Source organism: Canis lupus, chromosome 19 (genome assembly GCF_048164855.1).
Source record: "Canis lupus baileyi chromosome 19, mCanLup2.hap1, whole genome shotgun sequence".
Lineage (NCBI taxonomy): Eukaryota > Metazoa > Chordata > Mammalia > Carnivora > Canidae > Canis > Canis lupus.
The window spans coordinates 43,340,001-43,365,806 of record NC_132856.1 but is presented as its reverse complement, the minus strand read 5'-3'; the positions used below and the strand labels follow the sequence as shown (position 1 = coordinate 43,365,806).

Sequence of the window (25,806 nt, the reverse complement as noted above, 5' to 3'; positions counted from 1 at the left end):
TATTAGTGTTAACGGATATTTAAGTTGTTTCTACTTTTTCTAACATAAGCAATGCTGCTGTGACTCCTGATACACATACTTACACTTTCAGTAAATAATTTAAAGATTTACGTATTTATTAATTTGAGAGAGAGAGAGAGAGAGAGAGAGACAAAGAGCGAGAGAGAGTAAGAGACAAAGAGCGAGAGAAAGTGCTCTTGCACGCTGAAGTACATGTGCAGAGGCGGAGGGAGCAGCAGACTCCCTGCTGAGCAGGGCCTTGAGATCATGACCTGAGCCAAAGGCAGATACTTAACTGACTGACACACCCACATACCCCTCCAAAGTGTTTTCAAAAGTGGTTGTATCCACTTAACACCCCCACCAGCACTGTAGGAGATCTCCTGTTCTTATGAGTTATCAGACTTTTTATCAAGTCTGAGCATATAAATGACATCTGACATCTGATAGTTTTGATATTCCCTCATCACTAATGAGGCGGAACATCTTTTTATTGGCTTTTTGAATTTTTAAATTTTTTTATTAATTATTTTATTTTTATTTAAAAAAATTTTTTTAGGCTTTTTGGATTAATGAAGTGTCTGGATGTTGTCTGTTATTTTTCTTTTGTGTTGGATTTTTTTCTTATTGATTAGTAGGAGCTCTCTATATATTTTGGATATTAATACTTGTTTGTTCTGTGTTGAAAGCCAAGTGTTTCCTCTGTGTTTTTTCATCCTTATTGTGTAAATTAGTTATCATTAATTTGTTTCACAAACTCAAAAGAGACTAAGGGAAGTTTCAGACTATTCCATGTTTGTACTTTACAAACTACAAATATCATCACATAACAGGGACTTAATATACCTCCATCAGCTAAGTATTTAGCCAGTAATTACATTAGGTAATTAATTACCTGGTTTGTGACGTCCCCAAAAAAGACAACCACCTTTGATTGGAAGAGCTTCTAGATTTGTTAAGCAGATAAGCTATAGATAAATACAATCATAAGAAATAAAAAAATGTTTGCCAATTAAGGGCTAATATGGGGGATGCAGGCTATAGTTCTATTAACATATTTTTAATAGTTAAAATATGCAAAACTATATTTTAAACTGTGCTATCAGAGGACCTGGGTGGCTCAATTGGTTAAGCGTCTGCCTTTCGCTTAGGTCATGATCCCAGGATCCTGAGATCGAACCCAACTGGGCTCCCTGATCACTGGGAAGCCTGCTTCTCCCTTTCCCATTTCCATTCCCTCAACTTGTGCTCTCTGGCTTTATCTGTCAAATAAAATCTTTAAAAAACAAACAAACAAACCATGCTATTTTATCCTTTCTGTGGTATCCTCTACCCAAAAGTATTCCCAAGACTCTAATTGTAGCTGACTAGAATTCAGAATCTAGGTATACAGAAGGGAATTTCAGTAGGAGACAATCTAAGTAAAACTAAAGCTCAACACTTCATTACCAAAGTCAGGGGAAATAACCCTCCTAGAAACCTAGAATCATTCTAGGTCATTCCTCTATCTGTGCAAAGTTTTATCCAAATCATTCTCATTCTGGAATAACTTCAAATTCACAACCAGAGTAACCCATGATGACTGGATTCATGTTATACCTAATTCAGTCTATAAAAACCAAAGCCTATACTGATACAAACCATTACCAGAATAAATACAAGCAAACAAAGAAAAGGAATGCCTACACTCTAGTGCCTTCGGATGTTCTTGAATCTTACCAGATAGAAAGTCATCTGATATTGGTATGATGGAGATATAACGCCGCCTAAAAACCATCATATTTTAAGGACGCCCCCTACCAATAATACAGTTTTTAGAAAATGCTTGTTCTATAAGTTTTGAGAACAGGAAATAGCCAAAGGGAAGTTTTTATGTGGATTAAGCACAAATCATGTTTAATAACTATTTTGTGGCTGTTCTATTAACTATCAATTATAAAACAATGAAAGTTAAAAATGAAAGCAATCTTAACGAAGGTTAGAGAATAATTTCCTGCAACAGGCAAGTCAAGAAGGCTAACAGGCTTTGACCCAAGGACTCAACTTCCATGGACACGCCTTTAAGAAACATGTGTAGAAGAGACATGTACAGGGCAGCCTGGGTGGCTTAGTGGTTTAGCGCCACCTTCAGCCCAGGGCCTGATCCTGGAGACCTGGGATCAAGTCCCACATCAGGCTCCCTGCATGGAGCCTGCTTCTTCCTCTGCCTGTGTCTCTGCCTCTTTCTCTCTCTCCCTCTCTGTGTCTCTCATGAATAAATAAATAAAATCTTTAAAAAAAAGAGAGAGAGAGACATGTACAGATACTATGACATTACCAGCCAAAGCTTAAGAACACTAGCGTCCATTACTAGGACTACATATAAACTTAAAGGATGAAAAACCTTTTAACAGTTAAAAATATGTTTAATATAAATCAGTGTGGATCAGATTTTAGAACAAGAATAAAAAAATTAGGGCAGCCCAGGTGGCTCAGCAGTTTAGTGCCGCCTTCAGCCCACAGTGTGATCCTGGAGATCCGGGATCAAGTCCCATGTCAGGCTCCCTGCATGGAGCCTGCTTCTCCCTCTGCCTGTGTCTCTGCCTCTCTCTCTCTCTGTGTCTCTCATGAATAAATATATCTTAAAAAAAAAAGAATTAAAAAATTACAGAAATAAACATACCATTTCTAAAACTCTATACAAAACAATATAAGAAAAATCTCTGTACCCAACTGCAGAGTTTATTGTGAGAATTACGTGAGTTAATGTGTCAAGCGCTTAGCAGAGTGTCTGGCACACCATTACAATCTATATGCTCTCCAAAAAGAGAGCTGAAGCACACACAATACTCTAATGAACATGTTCATCTTGAGTGGTCTACCAACACAGGTATTTGTTGAAACTTTCCTTTTTGGCACTTTTTAAAAGGCCTTTTATATTTTTCAACTGCCCTTTCCAACAGTTTTTGCTATCTATGGCTTCTTATGGAGCTCAGATTTTCCATATTAATTCTCCCCAATTAATTTGGGCTTCCTGACCTCACCTTTTAACCATTATACTTTTATCCCCTTGTCCCATTACATCTTCTATCTCATCTAAACAGTGATTTAAACTTTTTTTTATTAAAGATTTTATTTATTTGAGAGAGAGAAAGAGAGCATATGCACATGCACACAGCAGGGGGAACATGACAGGGAGAAGCAGGTTCCTTGTTGAGCAGGGGGCTCGATCCTAGCACCCTGAGATCATGACCTGACCCAAAGGTAGACGCTTAACCGACTGAGCCACCCAAGTGCTCCTGAATAGTAATTTATACTTAATTTCTGCAGCCATTTATAATTCTTACTGTAGGAGTTCCTGAAAATCCCAGGCATGAGGTAACTGCTAAAGAATCATAAGGGAATTTGCTGACTAATCCCTTTAGCCCCCTAGCCCCTGCTCTTAACCCTCCACTAAGATTCATAGGTCTGGGGATAGACCCAAAAAATGTGCATTTTCACTGTGGGCTCTGTCAGGTGGTTCTGAGGCTAAGAAATACCGTTCTGGTGAAGGGATCCTCAGAAAAAGGGAAAGGGAATTTTAAAAAACAACATGAAGTCCTTGTCTCAGTTAGGAGTCCCTTTATTAACAAGCTAGATCCTTCCTCCAGTAGTAGTAACTGAGGTGACTGGGGGTAGAAAAAAGGCTACTGATTACTGTGCTAATGTGGTAATTGAAAAGACCCACTTTCACCATTCCATTCTCACTCCTGGGTTGCCTGTTACTTCTCAAAACTCACTTTATACTCCAAAGAGGATTTTCAGATATTATAGGAACACGTGTAAACTTTTAAGAGTTCCACACAAAAAAAACCCAAACCAATATGAAAAGATTAGAACTGTAGATCAGACTTAAGTAAGCTAGTAGATAAACATTTTATTTGTACTTAGGATAAGAAGTTTTACAGGCTCCAAAAAACTATTAGCCCATGTGTTTATAAGATGGCTTCAATAATTCTCAATACCTAAATCTAATTTCTATGAACTGGAAATAAAAATAGCAACCATACTTTTCCTGATTAGTTCATCTGATCCTGACTTTCTCTGGCTGTAGTCTGACTTTTCAAATTTCAGTCAGAAAAGCTACTTCCCTTCTTAAAACATTTATGGTAAAAGTTGAAAGAAAAGATGAAACACTTACTGAATCCTTCTTACGGGATCGCTCCTTCTTCATTTTTCCTCCTGCTGCTCTGATACTGACTCTGTTCTCTCCTCCCAGGTAACCTCGGCAGTTAGCTGACCCACAGAAACATTTCTGAGCTTCTTTTCTGTTTAAGGAGCATAGGAAAGATGTCAGCTATGTGAAAGTAAACCATATAAAAATGTCAACAATATAACAATCACATACAAGACAGAAATCAATTCAGCCTAAAAACAAGTAACTATTTTAAGAGACTCCAACAAACCTGATACTATTTAAGGCAAATGCCTGAAAACTGCTATTAAAAAAATAGTCATTCTTTTCCCAGTTTTCCTTCATTAGCTAGACAAAATCAGTCAAGAAACCAATGAGTAATTCCTCCACTTTATGAGTACCTACTAATGTATAAAAATAAAAGCTCATTTACATATTTGAGCTAAGAACAAAACTGCTTAAATAATTCAACATCTTTTTTTTTTTTTAAAGTACATGAGAGACACAGAGAAAGAGGCAGAGACATAGGCAGAGGGAGAACCAGACTCCCTGTGGGGAGCCTGATGTAGAACTAGATCCCAGGACCCCAGGATGATGCTCTGAGCTGAAGGCATATGTTCATCCACTGAGCCACCCATGGGTTCCAGCTCAACATCTCTTACATGTAAATGTTTAACTGAACAAACAAAATGTATTGTTATAAATACATATACAGATACAAAATTCAACATATACAGGATACTTAAAGGAAACACAGGATTATTAAAAGTTACCACATAAAAATGAAATACTAATAAGAAACATAGTAATAAGTAAATATAACCATGGAGTCAAGAAAAATGGTGGAAAGAACACAAACCTAACTTTACAAGCCTGGGTACAAACCATCACAGCCATTTATTTATTCTGTGACTAGAGCTACCTGAGAAAAGCATGAAGAACTGTACCAAACGGAAACTGATTTAGTTTGACACTAGTAATTAGAGGCCTAAAAATAAATTATTCAATAAGTAGAGCAAGAAATAACAAACAACACTTGATTTCTAGTTCCCCTTCCTTCAAAGAGGACAGTGCAAACATAAGAGGAAAAAAAATATGAAGCCCTACGTACAACCTGGTCTGCATTCATTCCCTGAATGCTACACCAATTGCCTACAAGTCCACAAGGTGCTGCAAAATGGAGATACCATTACTACTTCATTTATTAGCTGAAATGACCTCCAAAGAACTTCCTCTCATCAATTATTTGGTTTAAACTAGAGAAGAATTAACTTAGGGAAGACAGGATAAAAGCTTGATTTTTTTTCTCTTTTTTAAACTTTTAAACCACTTTTTAAAAATCATGAATTGGGGGTGCCTGGATGGCTCAGTGATTGAGCATCTGCCTTCGGTTCAGGGCGTGATCCTGGGGTCCTGATAATGACAGCCTGCTTCTCCCTCTGCCTATGTTTCTGTCTTTCTATCTCTCACGAATAATTTTTTTTAAAGATCTTTCAAAAAAGAAATTAAAAAAATAAAAATCATGAATTGATTTATTCACCAATGCTCACTGCAGCATTATTTACAATAGCCAAAAGGTGGAAACAACCCAAATGCCCACTGACAGATGAATGGATAAAACAAAATATGGTTTGTGTGTTTATATATACATATATACACACGAGTACATATGCACGCACACAATGGAATATTATTTAGCCTTAAAAAAGGAATGAAATATTGGTACATGCTACAACATGAACCTTAAAAACATTATGCTAAAAAAGTCACAAAGTATCACATTTGTATGATTCAATTTATGTGAAACACACAGAATAATCCATAGATATAGAAGTAGATCAGTGTTTGCCAGGGGCTAGGAAAAGGGAGAAATGGGGCCTGATAGCTTAATACATACAGAGGCTGCTTTTGGGATGATTAAAATATTCTGGAACTAGAGAGTGGTGATGGCTATACAAAATGTGACTGTAGGGACACCTGGGTGGCTCAGCGGTTAAGCATCTGCCTTTGGGTCAGGGTGTGATCCTGGCCTGGGGATCAAGTCCCACATCAGGCTCCCTGTGGAGAGCCTGCTTCTCCCTCTATGTCTCTGCTTCTGTGTCTCTCAGGAATAAATAAATTTAAAAATCTTTTAAAAAAATATGACTGTATTAAATGCCACTAAATTGTACACCTTAAAAATGGTTAAAAAGGTGAATTTTATGTTATGCGACATTTTCAACAAAAAATAGCTAAAACATGAAAAGAAAATCATGAATTGGTTCCCTTCTATTATGACTAAAGCACTTTTATTTTTAAAGTATCATTAAATCTCATGGATTTTACATAATAGGTTTCAAACCACTATAGTTATTATCCTTATTGGTGCTTAAGTGTTAATAAGAAGTTTCCCACTTATTGTGAGAACCTATTCAAGCTAGCTCCAAGTCCCTTTGACAAGACTGTCATCTTTAAAAAAAAAAAAAAAAAAAAGACTGTCATCTTTTATACATGGGTTTTCTGGCATGACAAAATAATCCAAGATCATCTGGTTCAATTTCTGTCTTAACTTGAAATCAGTCACTTCTCCAAGGAACCCTATTCCTTTTAGTGGGGTTCTATGAAACCACAACATAGATGCTGGGGGTATTCATTGCTACTACATCAGTTGTTATTTTGGTTAGAGAGATTAAGTAAATTATTTTTCAATAATGTGGTATGGATCAGAAAGATTAGTCATGAGCTGATAACTAATGGATGATGGATATACAGGGATTTATTACACTATTCTCTTTACATGTACATGCACACACATACACTGTAGACATTTATGTAATAAAAAGGGCTTTTTAGTTACATAAGAAGCATAATTATACAAATAAGCATGAAATTCAGAGGAAATTTATGTAGTTCATGTACAAATCCCTTTATGGCCACAAGTGTCATACAGTAGGAAAAATACACAAAACTAAGAGTAAAGAGTTGTGGGTACATATTACTTTCTAGTAATTCACATCAAAGTCTTAAATCTTTATATCTGAACAGTCCATTTCCCCATTAGAAGCAGCAAAACAGAATAAAAACAAAACTCACCCATATCTTTGGAACTGATAGTCAAATGTTAACTCTGAGCCTGAAGGAACCAGTTTGGTGGTAAAAAACCCGACTCTCAGTTGTCCGTTCACAGTCCACTGAAATGTTGTTTTTAAAAGAAAAGAAATTAGTAACTGATTAATCTGTTTTTCTTTAAAGATCATCATCTGCCTTAATTACACATGTGCCTCTTTACACTATAAAAGCTTTTCCAAATAGCAAGTAAGGACATTTTTCTTTAAATAAACTAACATATTTAAGTGTTACTCTTATTTAATACTACCAGATTGAGTATTGCCTATAATTTGTCTCTAATAAAAGTAACTGCTACTTTAACTTGTCTAATATACATTTCCACACAATAAAAATTCCCTTATACTAAAAATACGCAAATAGGAAATGCTTGTCACTGACTATCATAGGCAAACTGGTATTGCCTTGTATTATGTTAAAAGTAACTATTCTAAGATGAGATGGAACATGGAACTAGGTAAACAATGATGACCAATGTTTAATTTCATGAAGCAGTGGTCATATGACTGACTGTAGTGAAAGGAGAAGAAAGCATGAAAACAGTTGCATGTAACTCAAGAATTCAAATGGGAGTAAATATACAGGGGTTAGAACTGGTAGCTCCAGAATATGATGTAAGATATAAGTCAACCGTAGAGCTCCTGTCCAGACCATGTGAACATGTTACTGATGAAAAAAACCCAGACTTAAAAAGATGAAGGGACCCAGTACAATTGGAGTCTCACAGTTAAACATACGGCTTAGCAGGTATAAGCAAAAACTACAACCAGAACTTAGGTTAAATGATTATGGACTTGGTTCTCCTATTTATTATATGGCTTGGCTCTTAGAAGAACCATATCTAATATATTAGTACGCAGATCAAAGGACAAAAATACCTAGGAGTCAAAAGCACTATTTTAATATTAGAGAGAATCATTGATATTAGTTCTCTAGGAAGTGGGTCCATTGCTTTCTTAGCCTAAAAAGGAACCAATGTTCTAACATATACATATTTTTCTAAGCTCAAAACACAAATTAGAGCACTAGAATCATTATTTCAAAATGTTTTATCAAATTCAATAAATGAATTTACCAAGTGTCAACTATGTGCCAGGCATAGAGATAAGCAAGACCCAGAGCCGAGCCTTGTTGAAAAGCAGTGTAACTACATGTACATCGCATATAATCCCTCTCATCTGTGGCCATTCAGTCCATTATTAAAACAGCCAAATAGGGCAGCTGATAAAAATCTGAATATAAGAGTATACACTGGACATCATCAAAATTAAATTTTAGTTTTGCATTTTGGTACCTCTGAAATAACAGTCAAAAGTTATGGGCAACGAGAGGTGACAATAAAATTCAATAGGAGTTCCTGGGTTGGATCCTAGTCCAGAAAAATGACAGATGGCAAAATCTGCATAAAGACTTTAGATTAGTTAACAGTTAATAGTATTTCCTGGATTGGGTAATTATATAATAGTTCTGTACACTGTGAACATTTGGGCAAACTAGGTGAAGTATATGGAACTCTATACTGTTTCTGTATTATTTTATAAATATCTAAACTTAAAGTATGATTTTTAATAATAGAGTAGGAAAAAATTAAAATGATTAAAAAATAAAATCCACAGGTATCCTTGATATAGAATTTAAAATTAAAAGAACAGCAATTTTGAACAAGGTATCCCAAACTCTAAATGTACCTCAACTTACTTTTTGAGTCTCACAGTTTGGTTCACAGCTGTGATTCATGAAACGAGAGCAGTTTCCTTTCTGGGTGGCATCTATTATCTGGGGAAAAGGACCATTTAAGAATTAAAAATGAGATCTCAAAATACATGTATGTGTTGCAAAGGAGAAGCATTAGGCAAATGTATGACCTACATCCTCAAATCCCCTCCTCTTTCATGTATAGACACATCCAAGTGACAAATAATTGACTGCTTCCTCTGGCAGATCCGCAAACTATAAACATCTTAGTTACAGGAAAAACTATTTCCATATCTAACAATGTCTCTTTGATTTACTTTTAGATACTTCTTACATCCTCTTTTATTCCAATTTCAATTCATGTGTATAAAACTCCATTTTAAGGTGCATGTTATACCATAGTGCAGTAGCTCTCAAACTGGAGTGTGTATCCAAATTCCCTGAAGAGCCTGTTAAAACTCCTCCTGGGCCCACCTCAAGAGTTAGATTCAGCAGGTCCAGGGGTAAGACCTAGAATTAGGTTTTTCAGGACTGGATATAGAGACAGATATGAGAATCTACCTAAATTTTATTATACCAGACATTAGAGGTATTCATAAAAATGTAAAATAATGGCATTCCTCAGTTTAAAACAAAAACTGTTTGAAAACACTTTATTTTTATAAAAACATGTTATTTATGTCAATATATTATGGGCTTGTTACTTTCCAGTGGTTTAATAAGTATTTTTCAATTTCTGGCTTTAATTTTTATGTAAGTAGTGACAAATATAACCCACATCAAAAAAAAAAAAACCTCTGGGGATATCAGTTAATACCCCTCTTTTTTGTCATCACTTAATGTCTTTTAAAGACCGGTCCAAAAAAAAAAAAAAAAAAAAAAAGACCGGTCCATATCAATGATGCCTTCACACTCAACAATTTCCAGATCTGTTTCTTTCTTTTCTTTTCTTTCTTTTTTTTTTTTTTTTTTTATGATAGACACAGAGAGAGAGAGAGAGTCAGAGACATAGGCAGAGGGAGAAGGAGGCTCCATGCACCGGGAGCCCGATGTGGGATTCGATCCCGGGTCTCCAGGATCGCGCCCTGGGCCAAAGGCAGGCGCCAAACCACTGCGCCACCCAGGGATCCCTCCAGATCTGTTTCAAAGCAAACACATTCACACTGCTCACCTCATCATTCTTCAGGGCCATGAAATAGTAGTGGATGTTTTTGTTTCGTGCATACTCCTTTACCCGGGCTTTAAACTCTTTATGATCAAGTACTTCTCCACAATATTCTAGGACGAAGGTGTTCCTAGCAAAACAAAAGGGAAACAATGCACTTCCTGCCTAGGAGCTATATAGAAAACACATACATCCATGCAAAAAATAGTAGATTCAACAAAATATTGCAAAGTGGATAAATTTAGTATTATACAAGATATAATTAAAATATATGTAAAGTACCTAGCATCTGAGGTTTTCTCGTTCTTTCTAAGACACTTTTACATTTATACATACTACCAAAATATATATCCCTGATCTAACTGGATATTAAGCACTCAAATCTGGTTTACATTATCATGAAAACAGTGATTTAGAGCTGAGAAACAGCTCTGAAGAAATCAAGAGGCACTGAAATATTAGAGGCTTTATGTTCTGAGAAAAAAGATGGTAATTTAAATATAGCAGCCCTTCTATTGCCTTTACTCAAAGGTCTCTGATGATGTTAGAAGTCAAATAGACCTTTTCTCTCACTGCATTCTCTGTGAGTTTTCTCTAGCATTTATCAGTGATTATGATTAATCTCTCTCCTTGAATTCTTTCAGTTATCTTCCACCCCTGATTGGTCTTTCCTTGGTTATTTAGTACCTTCAATAGAGAAGAAATAGGTATAATATATAGAGAGAATGTCATGGTATTTAACCCTAACTAGCAGATTAGCTCCAAAGCCCTCCTCATCCTGTGTATATCTGACAATGTGTCCTTTTCAATGAATACCAATCAATATTTAAATAGCCTGGAACTAAAACATGAAACTGACACTATCATCAGAATATGGAAGCTATACGAGCAGGAAAATGTGGGAAACATGGAAATATTCAGTCCTAGTTTATTTTACGAAAGCAGAGTTTTTTGTGAGAAGCTTAGAAAAGCTAAAGAGCTTTAGGGAACAGTTTAAAATGTTTTTATTCCTTTTACATATATAGAAGAGTTTTCTAATCGTAAATACATGTAATTTAACTTTAAAGAAAAAGGTATTCATTTTTCATAATACTTAAATATGCTATAAATAAAAAAATTTAGGAGCACCTGGGTGGCTCGGTTAGTTAAATGTCTGATTCGATTTCTGTTCTGGTCATGATCTTAGGGTTGTAATATCGAGCATCAGGCTCTGCACAGGGTGTGAAGCCTTCTTAGAATTTTCTCTCTCTCCTTCTGTCCCTCCCTACCATTAAAAAAATTAGTGTTTAAAGGAAATACTGAATATGGTAGAAAATAAAATGAATCTTTTATTGCATTACGTATAAAAAGGTTACATGAGTTAGATGGAAGGTAACATTTATTCATTCAATAAATGTTTACTGATTGTGTATCAAGTATGCTTTAATTCCCTACCTTGATAATCTGATACTCTCCTTCCACTGTTATCTCAACACAGTTTTATATAGACTTATAGATTCTGTCCCAAATCCTTACAGAGTTTCATAGGGATTCTGGGGGTCTACAGCAAGTACTTGGTAATTGCTTGGAATTAAAGGAAAAGTAACTACCAGACAAAGAAGGACCTATCTGGTCTAAATGTCACAATGACAAAATTCCCTTCATATATAGAAAGAGATAGAGGAAATTTTTTCTTTTTAATTTCCTCAAAGATATGGGAAAAAAATATTTTTACAAACTAACTACCAAGTGGTCATTCTGCACAATCATCATTATTAAACTTCAGTATAACAGACACATTATTTTCCTATGTAGCTAACCAACTTCAACAACACAAAAATGAAGTGAAAGATGATTAAAACATAACTTACGAAGGAAGGTCTTTGGCAGCTCTCAAGCCCCAGCCTTTCTTTTCTGTGAGTATGACTTCCACATCTGCGTGCTGCTTTCTCTGAAATCGTCTATTGGAACAATAATCCCCATTTGGACACCGAGAAGAACTGAAATGAGAAATGGAGAAAATTAATTCTTCAACGTAGAATCTCTAATGACACATAGGATGTAGACAGATTAAAAAATTAAAACAACAACAACAACAACAACAACAAGAGATACTCAGCAGGGCCTGCCTGTATGCAGAAACAGGAAACAAGACCCACTTGAGGAATGGAAAACAAAACAGCAGAGGATGACTGATAAGATAGGTGGGCTGCTAGAAGATGGAAAGGCAGGTTGACCTACTATGAAGAGCTCTGAATACCAGCTTAAATTTGAACCTGATGTTGACAGGCAGGAAAAGTCAGAAAAATGCAGAGACCAGAGCAACAAGGTCAAGTTAGGAGAATAGTGCTAACTCGTGTCTTCTCTTCTTATATGTGCACTGTCATATCTACTTTTAGATAGTTTAGATAAAGGAATACCAAAGTGCTTTCTCTTAATTTTTCTGAGGTATAGGTTTATTCTCAAAATACTAGAATGTGAGCAAAACCAAAAACTGAGTTTGAAAGAAAACATTTTATTAACACTAAAAACAAGGTATCTACACTATAAATCACCCTAATATTCTCCCCATGTTAAAAATGATACAATTTCTCATCAAACTGATAAAAAAATAATCACACGTTTTTTAACATAAAGATGTTTACTGTTTATAAGAAAAATATAGAAGCAAATGTCTCTCAATAGAATATGAATAATTATGAGTTAACTAAATAGACTAATAAAGTAATCTAGGGAAGATTTATGTAGGTCTGTATGTGTAGCTCTGAATAGGTCTCCAAAACATATTTAAGAGAGTGTGTTTGGCCCGGGGTGAGAGGATAAAATTCAAAAAAGCATGTGGAAAAGATTTCATTTCTATACATAAAAAATGGAAGTATCTATGAATGTTGGTATAGGCAAAAAATTTATCTGAAAAGACCAGAACTAGAGGGATTGGGGTTTGGAAGACAGTTTACTTTATGTACTTTTGAAATGCTAAAGTTATATCTCATTTTACAGTAAAAGCTAGAAAATACCAACATTTACCTCTCAGGACATGAACTTTTCAAGAGATAAAAGGCTACTATTATGTTAGTAATAAAGCTACTTTACAGAGCACTGACTATGAATACTATAACGCACAATGCAAGGGAAATTTGTCTCCTTATAAACACTATTATACATTGGAGATTTCAGGGCTTACAAATACTTGACATTAGGTAGAAGGAGAAAAGTTAAATTCTGACCCATTACTAATTCTTTTTACTATTTTGAGACATTTAATAGAACAATTGAGCAAAATGAGAGCATTTTAATTTACTTACCATTCAATCATGAGGAGACGATTAAGACAATCTTCCCCACATGCTATTTCACCTTGAGCTCTTTCATCTTTAGAAAGAGGTGTACACTCACACTGCATTCGCTTAATATCCCGATGGGATTTATTCTTCTTTCTAGTAGGTAAAATTTCACAAGAATTGGTTTAAGAAATCTGCCAATGATACAACATACACAATCAAATATGTGCTAAATCTCATTAGTTTCACATTTAATGATTCTGGTTAAGTCAAATATTCAAAAGGAGGAAAACCTCTCTTCACTAGCATCTGTGAGACTGAAAACACTAAGACTTATCATGGCACAGTAAGAATAAGAAGCAACCTGTAGCCCTGGCAAAAGGGAAGATAGGGTACATTCAAGTTTAACATTTTGGACTCAGCCCTCATTTCCAGGTCAGCTAAGCCACAAATTCTGAGCAATCTAAGATGTAATTGTCACAATGTAATTGTCACATTTGGCTCAGGAAAAAAATAGGAAAACTCATGACAATCAAAAAGTGACACAGCTGATTAAAGTGAAGAATCAGTCATCCTGGATGAAGAAATGGTTGAGGAAGAAAATATATAAAAAATATATATACTTTTTTTTTTTTTTAGAGAGCAGAGAGAGCACACATGCAAGGGGGGAGGGGCAGAGGGAGAGAGAATCTTAAGTAGGCTCCACGCTTAGCACAGAGCTCAAAGCGAGGCTCAATCTCACAACCCTGAGATTATGACCTGAGCTGATACCAAGTCAGACATCTAACAGACTGAGCTACATAGGCACTCTTAAAAAATAGTTTTTAACTCAGTAAATCTTTCAGAGAATCTTTCAGTAACACTGTGTTTCTAAAATCTTGTTTAAAGAAAAGCTGAATGATTAAAAAAAAAAGTATAATTTACAGAACTGCATTACAAATAACCAGGTGTTACAGAGAATATCAGAGGGCTAAACTTTCTCAACACAGACTGATTTGGTGGTAAAAAGGGAAACTGTTCAAAACTGAATGGGTTCATAAATATCTACACCACAGTTTGCAAGGAAAATCAAAATGTGGGATCCCTGGGTGGCTCAGCGGTTTAGCACCTGCCTTCAGCCCAGGGTATGACCCTGGAGACCCAGGATCGAGTCCCATGTCGGGCTCCCTGCATGAAGTGTGGATCAAGTTCCACATCAGGCTCCCTGCGAGGAGCCTGCTTCTCTCACTGCCTGTGTCTCTGCTTCTGTGTGTGTGTGTGTCTCTCATGAATAAATAAATTAAAAAAAAAAATCAAAATGTGATTATTTCCTAGCCTTTATGTTGAAACGTTGAACTCTCTTTCTAACCCTTGTCAAAAAGAAAAATAAAGATCTTTTTTTTTTTTTTTTTTTTTTTAAGATTTTATTTATTCACAAGAAAGGCAGAGAAATAGACACTGAGACACAGGCAGAGGGAGAAGCAGGCTCCTCTCAGGGAGCCTGATGTGGAACTCAATCCCCAGACCATGGGATCACGCCCTGAGCCGAAGGCAGATGCTCAACCACTGAGCCACCCAGGCATCCCAGAGCTCCTTCTTAAGATTACGGCAGTCTGACTCTCTTCCCAACTACCAGACAGTGAAGAGCACAGAGGCTCTATGTGGCTATCTTAATACTCTAACTAATCTGCTTTCATCTTCAACATATGTTCTATTATAGTCCCAGTTTATAAAGTACCTGAAGAGTTTCCAGATAGCCTCAATTAAGTTTGAGTAACAAGAATGACTCATCTGGATCAATTCAAGGTACCATTCATTAATGAGTGTATGAATATTTCTAGCCTGAAGAAACAGAACTAAGATAAACCAAATATCTATCTATTTCTAAGTATGTAAGAACTGTAATTTGGAAAAATCAGCAGCTTTATTATTTATTGCTCCATAAGGCCAGATTAGGACTAATGGGCACAGATTTAGGTAACCCTATTTTCATCAGACATAACAAAAAGAATTTTCTCACTGTACTCAAAACTATTTTACAATAATTTGTCTTCTTGGTGGCTCCTAACTGCCCAGCATATAACAATAGGTACTTTAAAAATGTTGAATATATATAAATGCTCCCCACTCCAAAAAGGCTCTCCAATGTTCCCATCTACCATATCTATATGTATGGTCTTATATGTATCTGGATCTCACTGCTGAGTAAATCCCAGAGGATGGGGTTAATTAGTTTTACTTCTAGTCTTTTACAAAGACTCTGGAGATTGTATCAATGTACTCACACAATTCCTAAAAACTACTACTTAACATATTCAATATTTTAAATTTAAACCTAATTTACTAGATACAAATGAATATAACTGTAAGAGGCTTTCTATATCACAAAGAGGGTTTTATTTTTAAAGATGTGTTTTTTGAGAAAGAAAGAATGCACACATGCAGAGGGAGAGGGAGAGGGAATCTCAAACAGACTCCATGCCCACTGCAGAGCCTGACACGGGGCTCTATCTCACAACCCTGAGATCATGACCTGAGTTGAAACCAAGAGTCAGACCCTCAACAGACTGAGCCACCCAGCACCCCAAAAAAGTTTTTTGTTTAAATATGAAAAACTTCTCATGTGACCTAACTTCAACTTTACCTTAACCACAGTGAAAAACTTTCATTATAAAAAAAATTTTTTAACACTGAAAGAGATGATGGCTAGGTAGATACTTAAACAGAGAAATTTCCAAAAGGAAAAGGTAAAGGGTTCGAATACTACAGATTTTTTTTTTTTTTAAAGGCACATTCAACACATATTTATATTGGGAAAATGAGAAGACTGCCAAGAACAGGTGAAGGAAAGCAGGCTGTGGAGCTCTGCTCTGGAGGAATATGTTTTCATTACTTCTATTCTCCTTATACCTATTTCATGTTAGAAAACTGTAGTAGGGCAGCCCGGGTGGCTCAGTGGTTTAGCCCAGGGCCTGGATCCTGGAGACCTGGGATCGAGTCCCACGTCGGGCTCCCTTCATGGAGCCTGCTTCTCCCTCTGCCTGTCTCTCTCTCTCTCTCTCCTTCTCTCCCTTTCTGTGTCTCTCATGAATAAATAAATAAAATATTAAAAAAAAAAAAAAAGAAAACTGTAGTAAACTGTTTTACCATTTATTTCTAAAATACTGGCTATGCTATTGCCAAATTTAATCTATTAGCAATAGATTTAAAAACTAGACAGATAACAGTGTTCTAATCTAGTTCCAGCTTTATAAAGTACCTTTCAAAGACACTTAATTCTGAGCATTTTTGAAAAGAAAAAAAAAATCCAGCACAACTACTTTTTTCTTCTCTAAGAGCTGACTATTTTGCTGGGATTTTGTTTCATTTTTTTTAATCACAATTTCACATGTAAAAGGAATTTAAGAAAAATAGGGCTGGCCTACATCATACTTTCAGAACCAAAGAGGTAATGAGACTCCCCCCACCCAAAAAAACCTTCTGAGGGGCTGGGGGAAGGATATACCGAGGGAAGGACACCATGACATGATCTAAATAGGTAAATACTTTTTAGATTTTTTTTAATGTATATCTTATCACAAAACTAATATGAACTATTGACTTCATATATTCCAAACTGTTGAAAGCTAATTTTCTTAACAAAAAGTGGTTAAAATTTGTTGGAAAAGTATTAGGCAAACTTACCTTTCTGTTAAATAAACATTTTCTTCAATCAGATCAAAGTAACAAGGCATCTTCCCTTGCTTGGCACATTCTTTCCATCGCTGTGGGTCCCTGAAGTCCTCCATGACACAAGAAGGCCCAACCAGTGCTGAGCCTAGGGGCACTGCCGTTTCCCCCTGCTCCACCGCCACTCGAACTTTCTTTCTGTCCTGAAGTTCACCATCACTTTCAGAATCACTCTCCAATTCCTGTCTCCTTTTTTTAGGAGGCCCTCTATCTTTCATATCATTTTTTTCTAAGTTTTTTGAAAGATCCTTCTTTTCGTTCATAGATAAAGAGTCCTTAATGGAATTGCTGCTTATTTCAGGTGCTTGCACTGACCCCTTGTCCTTCTGAAGGGATAGAAAAAATTTATTGGACTGGCTTGAAAAATGAGATCCTCCACGTTGATCCCAATTCTCCTCCTCTTCACGATCATCTGTTAAGGAATCTGGTACCTGCCCTTGAATTCGATCATATACAACCCCAGTTCCAGGAGGTCTACTTGCTGATCTTGGATCCCAGTAGCCATTGCCTTGCCAGTAATTCCGTGTCCCGCCATAATGTTCTGCACTTTGCTGATACTTGTGTCCACCGCAGGCTCCATAGCTGCTGTCAGGTTGCTGATATGTGGTAGTAGGCTTTTCTTGTTGAGAGAATTCCCACCCTAGGTTTCTGAGCTCTTCTGATGAGTGGAAACCATCCACTCGGGAGAGCTCACAAGAGGAAGAAAAACTCAACTCTGTTTTTCCCAGTCTACTATCTGGCCTGTTAGGGAAAGTGATTTGTTGCCGAGACTTATTTGGGACATCCTCAAAATCATCAGAAGAATAAACTGGCAGCTCTTCTTGCTGCCTAGAAACTATTTTGGCTTTTGTGGTTTCCTCAGAATTTGGATGACCTAGAAAGTCAGATTTCACATCTGTATGACTTGTACTATCAACCCCATCACTCTGAGGATGAGCCATTTCAGACAGGTGGTTATCTATTTGTTTTCTGCTGGGCTGTGTGAAAGAAACTTCCAGATTTTTCTCTGTCCCTTTATGATGGAAGAACTTCTCGGTTTGAGAACAGGGTTTACTTGCTACACTCTCAAATTTTTCCTCATATGAATGTCTCCTTGACTCCAATCTCTCATCTTCCCAGTGGTCAGAATAGTGTCTGTAACTCTGACTGCTCCGAGAAGAACAAGGACTCGTTTCTTCCATGGGCAAAGTAGAATTCTTTGGCACTACCACAACAGACTGAAGACGGTTTCTTGGAATACTGCTATCATCAGAATCTGTATCTTCAGAGTCACTTTCATCACTTGAACTTTCAGAAGAACCAGAATAATCTTCATGGACAGTAGATACAATCTCTGAGGCATGACCACTACTGTCACATTTTAAGGTATATGTTACACCATCGCTGTCTTCCATGGTTAAATTCAAGTCACAAGAAGAAAATACAACTTCTGAATCATCAGAAGTATGTGCATGTCCTCTTCCTCCTTCTTCATCTAAAGAGATTTCTGATCTTCCTCTTCTATCAGGTAATAAGGAATTCCCTTCTTCTTGAACCTCTTGCACACCTTTCCCAGATAACCCATTATTATGCCTATTTTCCCAAGAAGCAAATCCCCTTCCTGAATCAGGAAGGCCGCTACCTACTTCTACTGTTTCTTTCTCTGCAAGCTTTAAAAACTCTGAACTTTTACTCTTCAGCACAGCATCCAAAACTGGAGAGGTGTTCTCTCCACATTGCAGGAGAGTCAAACTGTCCACTTTTATTCCTGGTGGAAGACTCTGAAGAGATGAAGCAATGCCTGAACTCTCTATAGGTTGATATAAATTATCGAAATGATTAACAGCAGCTGAACTAGTGCTACCAACACTCTGTTTATATTCTTCACATGCAAATTTTGAGTGCTGATCTGTCAGAGTTCTGTTATCACATATTACTGTTTTTGATTTCAAATGCACATTCATAAAGCTATTTGAAGAAATCTTCATAACTGAAGGCTCAATCTTTTCAGCTTCAGAATGATGCAAAGAAGGGTTGTCATTTGAAGTACAGTATATATCTGAATCTTTGGTTTTACAGCAAGAAACTGTCATATCAACTGGTTCTTTAATTACGGTTTTGGAATAATCTATAGTCATAACTGGCAAAGACATGAGTTTATCTTGGTGTGGCGATACCGGAGGTTCTGCTTCTCTAAATGGGCTTCCTGACTTACTATGCAGCATGCAAGTATCATCCAAGTCTTTCTCTTTACATCTACTGATATTCTGAAATCCATTTGATGGAAGCATGCATGCTTTGACCAAAGGGGATACCTCCGATCCAGTCACACTGTCATCAGAAGACATCAAAACAGTATCAGTTTTAGAAGTGCAAAATGTTGCCAAATCAGATTCTGCCCCAGGAGATCCATTTATATTTAATTCTATGGGACAATAACTTCTTAATTGATCATTCTTTGCTTTAGATAAAGAGTCTAATTCCTTAATACTATCATGGCTATCATGTCCTATAAATTCAGATTTAAAAATAAGGGATTCATCTAGCTTTTTAAAAGTAGGTGAATCATTTAATCGATTTGATGGAGATGGAGATCCAGTCTTTTCTCTTTCAGGAATTTTACTAATCATTCTTAATTCACTACCTTTTGAACAAGGAGCCTGTAAATTAAAAGAATGAGACGGTTTGATTTCCTCATTTAATTCTGTACAACAGAAAGAATTTTTAAATTTATCAGACTTGGATATAGATTTTGAAAGGGCAGATTTATAACGGGAAGCACTGTTATCATGCTTGGAATAGGACGACCCCCGTCGGAATCCCAGTTCATTAGGGGGAGTACAACATCTTTTCATTGCTTCACTTTCTGAAGTCCTTTTGGATTCTCTTTCTAGTTTAGAAGAATACTTTCCTCTCTTCTCCATCTCCAAGTAAGAGGACTCAGTTTTGCAGTCCCGATCAGATTTAGAATAGGATGATGATGTCCTTAGGTCTCTGTAAGAGAAAGAATGAGAGGAGGTACGCCTTGAATAGGTCTTCTTATACTCCTCTTCTGAGTCAGAACTCTCTCGAGCTCTGTTATCTGTATACGGCCGGGAATAGCGTGCCCTCTCTCGATAAGGTGAACTCCTATGGTAGCGACGATCAGAGTCGTAATAATGGGATCGTTCCGACCGGGAATAGGATAAACTAGTTCTGGAGCCTCTGTCAGATCTAGAACGAGATCTGCTCCGCCTTCGCTCTCTCTCTGATCTACATCGAGAAGATATATACCGAGTATCTCTTTCAAGTTTTGAGTAGCTAAAATATTTATCATCTCTCTCTGTTTTAGATCGTGAAGATTTCCCTAAATCCTCACTTTTTAAAGGTGCTAAGCTCTTTTTTGAATCTCTTTCCTTTTCAATGCCTGTTGAAAATTTTAAATCATGTGATCTTTGACTTGAGGAAGTCCGTACAGAATCTTCATCAGATTCTGAAGCAAGAAAGGTGCCTTCAGATTGTGAGGATTTCTTCTTAGAACCTGTTTTTTTAGAGCCCAGATTACTCTTAGAACTATCTGGAATTTCTTCTTCCTTCCCAATATGGGAATCTTCTTTTTGTGAGGGAGTATCTACTTGCTCATTCAAATTTTGAGTTATGTGTTCTTCTGAACTATTAGATATAGCATCCTGCTTAGTGTCCACTTCTGAAGATTCTGGTACAGTTGTAATGGGTGGTTCCTTCAGTGCTCTAGCTGCTACATCTACTGGTGCTGTCATCAGAACTGGGATTGATGCATGTGGCAAGGCCACTGGCTCTGTTACTGGTGCTGGTGGTGAGGGTATTGTGGCCTGGGGAGGTGGAGGTGGTGGAGGTGGAGATGAGGGTGGTGAGTCTACAGTTGTTGATTCTGCTATGACTGCTGGTAACGGTACTACGGGAGGTGATGGAGATGCCACTGCTGTGGCAGTAGTCAGCAGTGGTCTGGATGTCACATGAAGCAGATGTTTCTTAAAATGAATTTTGCCCAATTCTACCCTTGATTTTGGTGGGGAAGATTCTTCTGTAGTAGATAAGGTATCTCCAATGTCCATTTTAATTTTAGGGGTCAAGTCTACTTGAAGAGGTCCAGCGGGGGAGTTTGGAGTATCATTTTGCTTTTCATTGCCAAGTGCAGTCAGAAACCTGTTCTGCAAAGTTTTCTTTGTAAGGCTGAAGCTGAAAGACACCTTCTGTCGTCCCTGTTCCTCCAAGTTAACTTTTGTCTTGGTGCCTTTGGGTAAAAATCGACTAGAAGCAACACCTTTGAACATTGGTCCTTTGATGAAACCTGTTTTCTGCACATTTTCAATCTTTGCCTATAAATGAACAAAACAAGAAGTTACTACAATAACAAAGTTATTTTCAAATGACTAGCATCATAGTTTAAAATGTCAGGAAAATGAAAAGTTCTTTTAAAGGATGGTATGAATTTCACTAAGCTAGATAAGCACTTCTTTATTATAGAAAATTTCATACTCAAAAGTATAAAGAATAGTATAATAAACCCCTAAGTAACCACCCCCCAGTTTCAACAATTACCCATATTTTTATATTCTTGTCTCATATAAAGAATTCATCTTTTTAACTTTTCAGGCAGAATTTTTAATAAGAATAAAAAAAAATCCTATGTACTTCAAGATACAACACAAAAAAGACATGTAAAAAGAGCAATGGCTAGCATCTCAATGAGGAAAACAGTTTGTTTCTATGTTCTATCTGAGAAGAAATATCAGAAGTCATTATAACCAGTGGTCTCCCAGCATCATACAGAATTACTTAGGTAACTGGTAAAATATGGATCTGCAACAAAACTCCAAAGAATTCACCAGATCTAAGGTAAGGCAAGAAAGTATGTTTTGTTTGGTTTTTTGGAAAGCAAGCACACAAGGCAATTTCAATGGACTTTCCAGATTTGAAAACCACTGGTATAGAGCAGTCTCCCATCTCATTTTATAGATGAGGTAAGCAAATGAAGACCAGATCTTTTTGCCATCCTGTAAATTACTCTGCCCTAGCACACCATCCCACTGTCTTTGCCTGGGCCCTACACACTTAGGCCATGCTGATTTATAGTCCAATCCTACTGTATGAGCAACAATTACAAAGTATACATCTAAGACGACTTTCCCCTCCATTATTTGCCAAACCACCAAAGGAAATAGTGGGCTTTAGAAGTTAAAGGCATAACCTAGGCGGTAGAGAGTATCAGAAAAATCTATAGGAGGGACGCCTAGGTGACTCAGCGGTTGAATGTCTGCCTTCAGCTCAGGGCATGATGCTGGAGTACCGGGATTGAGTCCCACAACAGGCTCCTTGCAGGGAGCCTGCTGCTCTCTGCCTATGTCTCTGTCTCTATGTCTCTCATGAATAAATAAAAAAATCTTAAAAAAAAAAAATCTATAGCAAAACACTCAAGCCTAATTTAAAGATGGTACACTGGCTATCTGCAACATTTTTCTAATTGATATTCTTTAACCAATTCTGGCCATTTAAGGGACAGTTTTCCCCTTCAATATGGTAAAATCTGAAATCAGTTTTCAACATTATACAGTAACAACTCAAGTGGGAAAGTAAAGGTTTCCTCATGTATTATCATAGAGCAGTGGTCTTCAAATGCTTTTAAGAAACAGAATCCACTTGTCAAATGAAATCTTACATGGTAGCTCAATACATAAAAACAGGTAAAATGCTGTCTCCAAAGCTGCCAGCTTCCTATACCTTGCCTAAAGCTTTTGAAGCTCCAAAGTTTAAAAATCATTTCCTTGAAATATAAAACATTCCTCACTGGAATGATTTACTATAGATCTAAAAATTCAGCAAAAACTATTACTTCATTTCACATTCAAAATGATAGCTAGGAGTGCCTGGCTGGCAGTCAGTGGAATGTACAAGTCTTGGTCTCAGGGTTGCTGAATCTGAGCCCCACACTAGGTGTAGAGATTACTTAAAAAACAAAATCTTAAAAAAGAAAAAAGAAAAAAAAAGATGTTAAATTTTGAGTTATTGTGAGGTTTTTGTTTTTTGTTTCAGAGAGAGAACACACACATGAAAGTGGGGAGGGACAGAGGGAGAGGGAGAGAGAGAATCTTAAGCAGGCTTCTTGCCCAGCTTAAAGCCCGACTCGGGGCTCAACCTCACTCACAACCCTGAGATCATGACCTGAGCCAAAATCAAGTGCTGGACACTTAACCAACTGAGCCACCCACCCCCAAAATTTTGAGTTTTTAGTCCAATAATTACTGAAAAACTAGTTAAGTGATACTTACCTCATTTTCTTCTTCTCTATTGCCATCCAGCCAAGAAAGCATGCAAAAGAGTAAACAGAAATCATAAATACTTAAAACCAATTGAAATCAAAGTTGTTTTTATTAAAATCTAGGATGCCTACAACCTATCTGATTAAGTATTCGATTATGAGCTGTCTATTCTTTTTTGTTTTTGTTTTTATTTTTTTGAGCTGTCTATTCTTCAAGTTTCAATTACATTTAGTATAGCAAATATTTATTGAAGATAGTACCATAAACTGTGAAATAAAAGGTGAATAAAGCAGAGTCTCCACCCTTAAGAAGTTTACAGTATCCTGTAAATAAAAAATATAATTTTGTTACAAAAGTAAATCCAACATAATAAATACAAGGATAGAAATACCCACAGTGTAACAGCAAAGAGGGAGATAACTCAGTTTAGTAGAAAGACAGGAAAGTAAATGAATCCTCCCTAAAAGAAGAGTAGTTTCTGAAGAATACACCTGTAGGGAGATCCAAGGCAGAGGGAGATTCTCCACAAAGGCACAGAGATTAAATCATAGAACAACATATGCAAGGAAACTATAAACAGTTCAATATTACCTCATTATAAAGTGTAGGGCAGAAAGACGCCAATAATTAGGTGAATTAGGGGGCAGCAGCCAGGTCCAAAGGCCAGTTTCTCATGAGAAATATATTTTATCTTATGCATTAGGTGTTCTCAATCCTTTGTGGTGTCAATAGTCCCTTTGCTGATTACAAGGTACACACTCTGCTCCACATCACAGCTTGTGGCTCTCTGAGCACATAGTTATGTCCTAACCACCCTTGTGTCCTAAGACTAAGGAATCAAAAGCCAAAAGTCTGGTGTACACCAGTGCACCAAGGCATACTGGGGAAAGGGAAGCGACAAAAAGGCTTTAGGTTATGACAACTAGATCAGTATTTTAAGCAGAACACTCTATAGGCTGTATGGCAAGACTGGAATATAATAATTTGTTTTAAAAGCTCCTTTAAAGGAATGTACAAAACCCGGTCTCAAAATATAGGCCTGATTCCATCATAATTCAGTCCATTCACCAGTGTTTATGTAGCCATACAAAAACCAAGTAACGAAGGAGAAAAAAGTTGCCAATACATGGATGAGATCTGAATCGGGGTCAAGGTTAAACACTATTCTACCCCCAAACCACTAAAATCTTCACAAATGCAATCTTAGAACAACCGTATTTCATTAATTCTATGATGTACATTTTCCCCACATACAACATCTCTGCATCACACTATAACATCATAGTTTGATTGGCAGCATTTTTTCCTTTCTTAGTGGTTCATAAGACAGCTGTGTCTTACAACATACTAGATTTGACTTAAATCAGTACCACAAGGAATTTTTTCAAGAACGTAAAAGGTACTTGGACACATCCAACCATTTGGAATGTCATTCATATTTATTTGTACTCTCCTTTTCAGTAGACATTTAAGAACATTCATACTCGTCTACATGGTAGCCATACACATGAAGTGCTGGAAATACTGAGGTCACCAGAACTCTTTCCTAAGCCTCAGCATCTCTACCTCAGACAGCAAATGAAGAGGATAGTCCTGACAAACTATAATGAAAGTCATCACATTATTAAAAAGCTGATGAAACATTATAGAGATGGGGAGGAAATAATGCTCCATTTCAGAAATCAGAGAACTGCTTGAGAGAGATGGCAAGACATTTCCCAAAACATAACAAAATGTTTATAATATATGCCCATACAGAAAATATGGGGGACAATATAAAATTTTCTCATAGTAAAAGCATGTCATGTTAATAGAGAAAAAGACCAGGGATTCCTGGGTGGCTCAGGGGTTAAAGTGTCTGTCTTCGGCTCAGGGTGTGATCCGGGGGTCCCAGGATCGAGTCCCACATCAGGCTCCCTGCATGGATCCTGCTTTTCCCTGTGTCTCTGCCTCGCTCTTTGTCTCTCTCATGAATAAATAAATAAAATCTTTAAAAAGAAAGAAAAGAAAGAAAGACTAAATTACACACAAGCAAAAGGAAAAGTCCACAATCCAATATCCAGAGACAACTGTTGTTAACATCTTGGTCTAAGAAGTCTTCTAATACTTCTGTGTACATGGCAGTGATACAGAGGACAGGGGTAAACAAAGATCTTCCTTTTTAAGTATAGCAATCATATTATACAAACCATTCTGTATCTTGCTTTCCTTTCTCATCATAAATAGAACAGGTAAGCAAACAAGGTGTTTAGATCACAAAAAAATATGGAATCACTATAACAGATTGAAGAGAATGATCTTGAAAAAAGGGAATACAGAGGAGTGAAGACACAGTTAAGTTTCAAAACAAGGAAAGCATATCCTTTTGGTTTCCCTTTCTCTCTCACATCCTCATTTGAAAGTTGAGAGAAATACTTAAAATTTCTTTTTAAGTTCAGGGTAAAATACTTAAAATTCAAGTGT

General features: G+C 36.7%; 1 protein-coding gene across 8 annotated transcripts in view; it reads right to left on the bottom strand.

Annotated features, from left to right (window-relative positions):
• SETD2 (SET domain containing 2, histone lysine methyltransferase) overlaps positions 1-25,806 on the bottom strand; it is a 125,245-nt gene that overhangs the window by 69,534 nt on the left and 29,905 nt on the right. For 7 of the 8 annotated variants that reach the window (XR_012012058.1, XR_012012059.1, XR_012012060.1 and 4 more), the window contains exons 2-9: positions 23,353-23,368; positions 17,042-21,402; positions 13,403-13,534; positions 11,969-12,097; positions 10,125-10,248; positions 8,957-9,034; positions 7,226-7,323; positions 4,160-4,286 (exon numbers count right to left, since the gene is read on the bottom strand). Coding sequence is in view for 3 of the 8 variants with exons in the window: in XM_072786430.1 (XP_072642531.1) it covers positions 4,160-4,286; positions 7,226-7,323; positions 8,957-9,034; positions 10,125-10,248; positions 11,969-12,097; positions 13,403-13,534; positions 17,042-21,402; positions 23,353-23,368 (5,065 nt within the window). In the remaining 5 variants the exon portion in view is untranslated. The remainder of the gene's footprint in view (positions 1-4,159; positions 4,287-7,225; positions 7,324-8,956; positions 9,035-10,124; positions 10,249-11,968; positions 12,098-13,402; positions 13,535-17,041; positions 21,403-23,352; positions 23,369-25,806) is intronic. The other variant, XM_072786432.1, reaches the window with a different exon arrangement.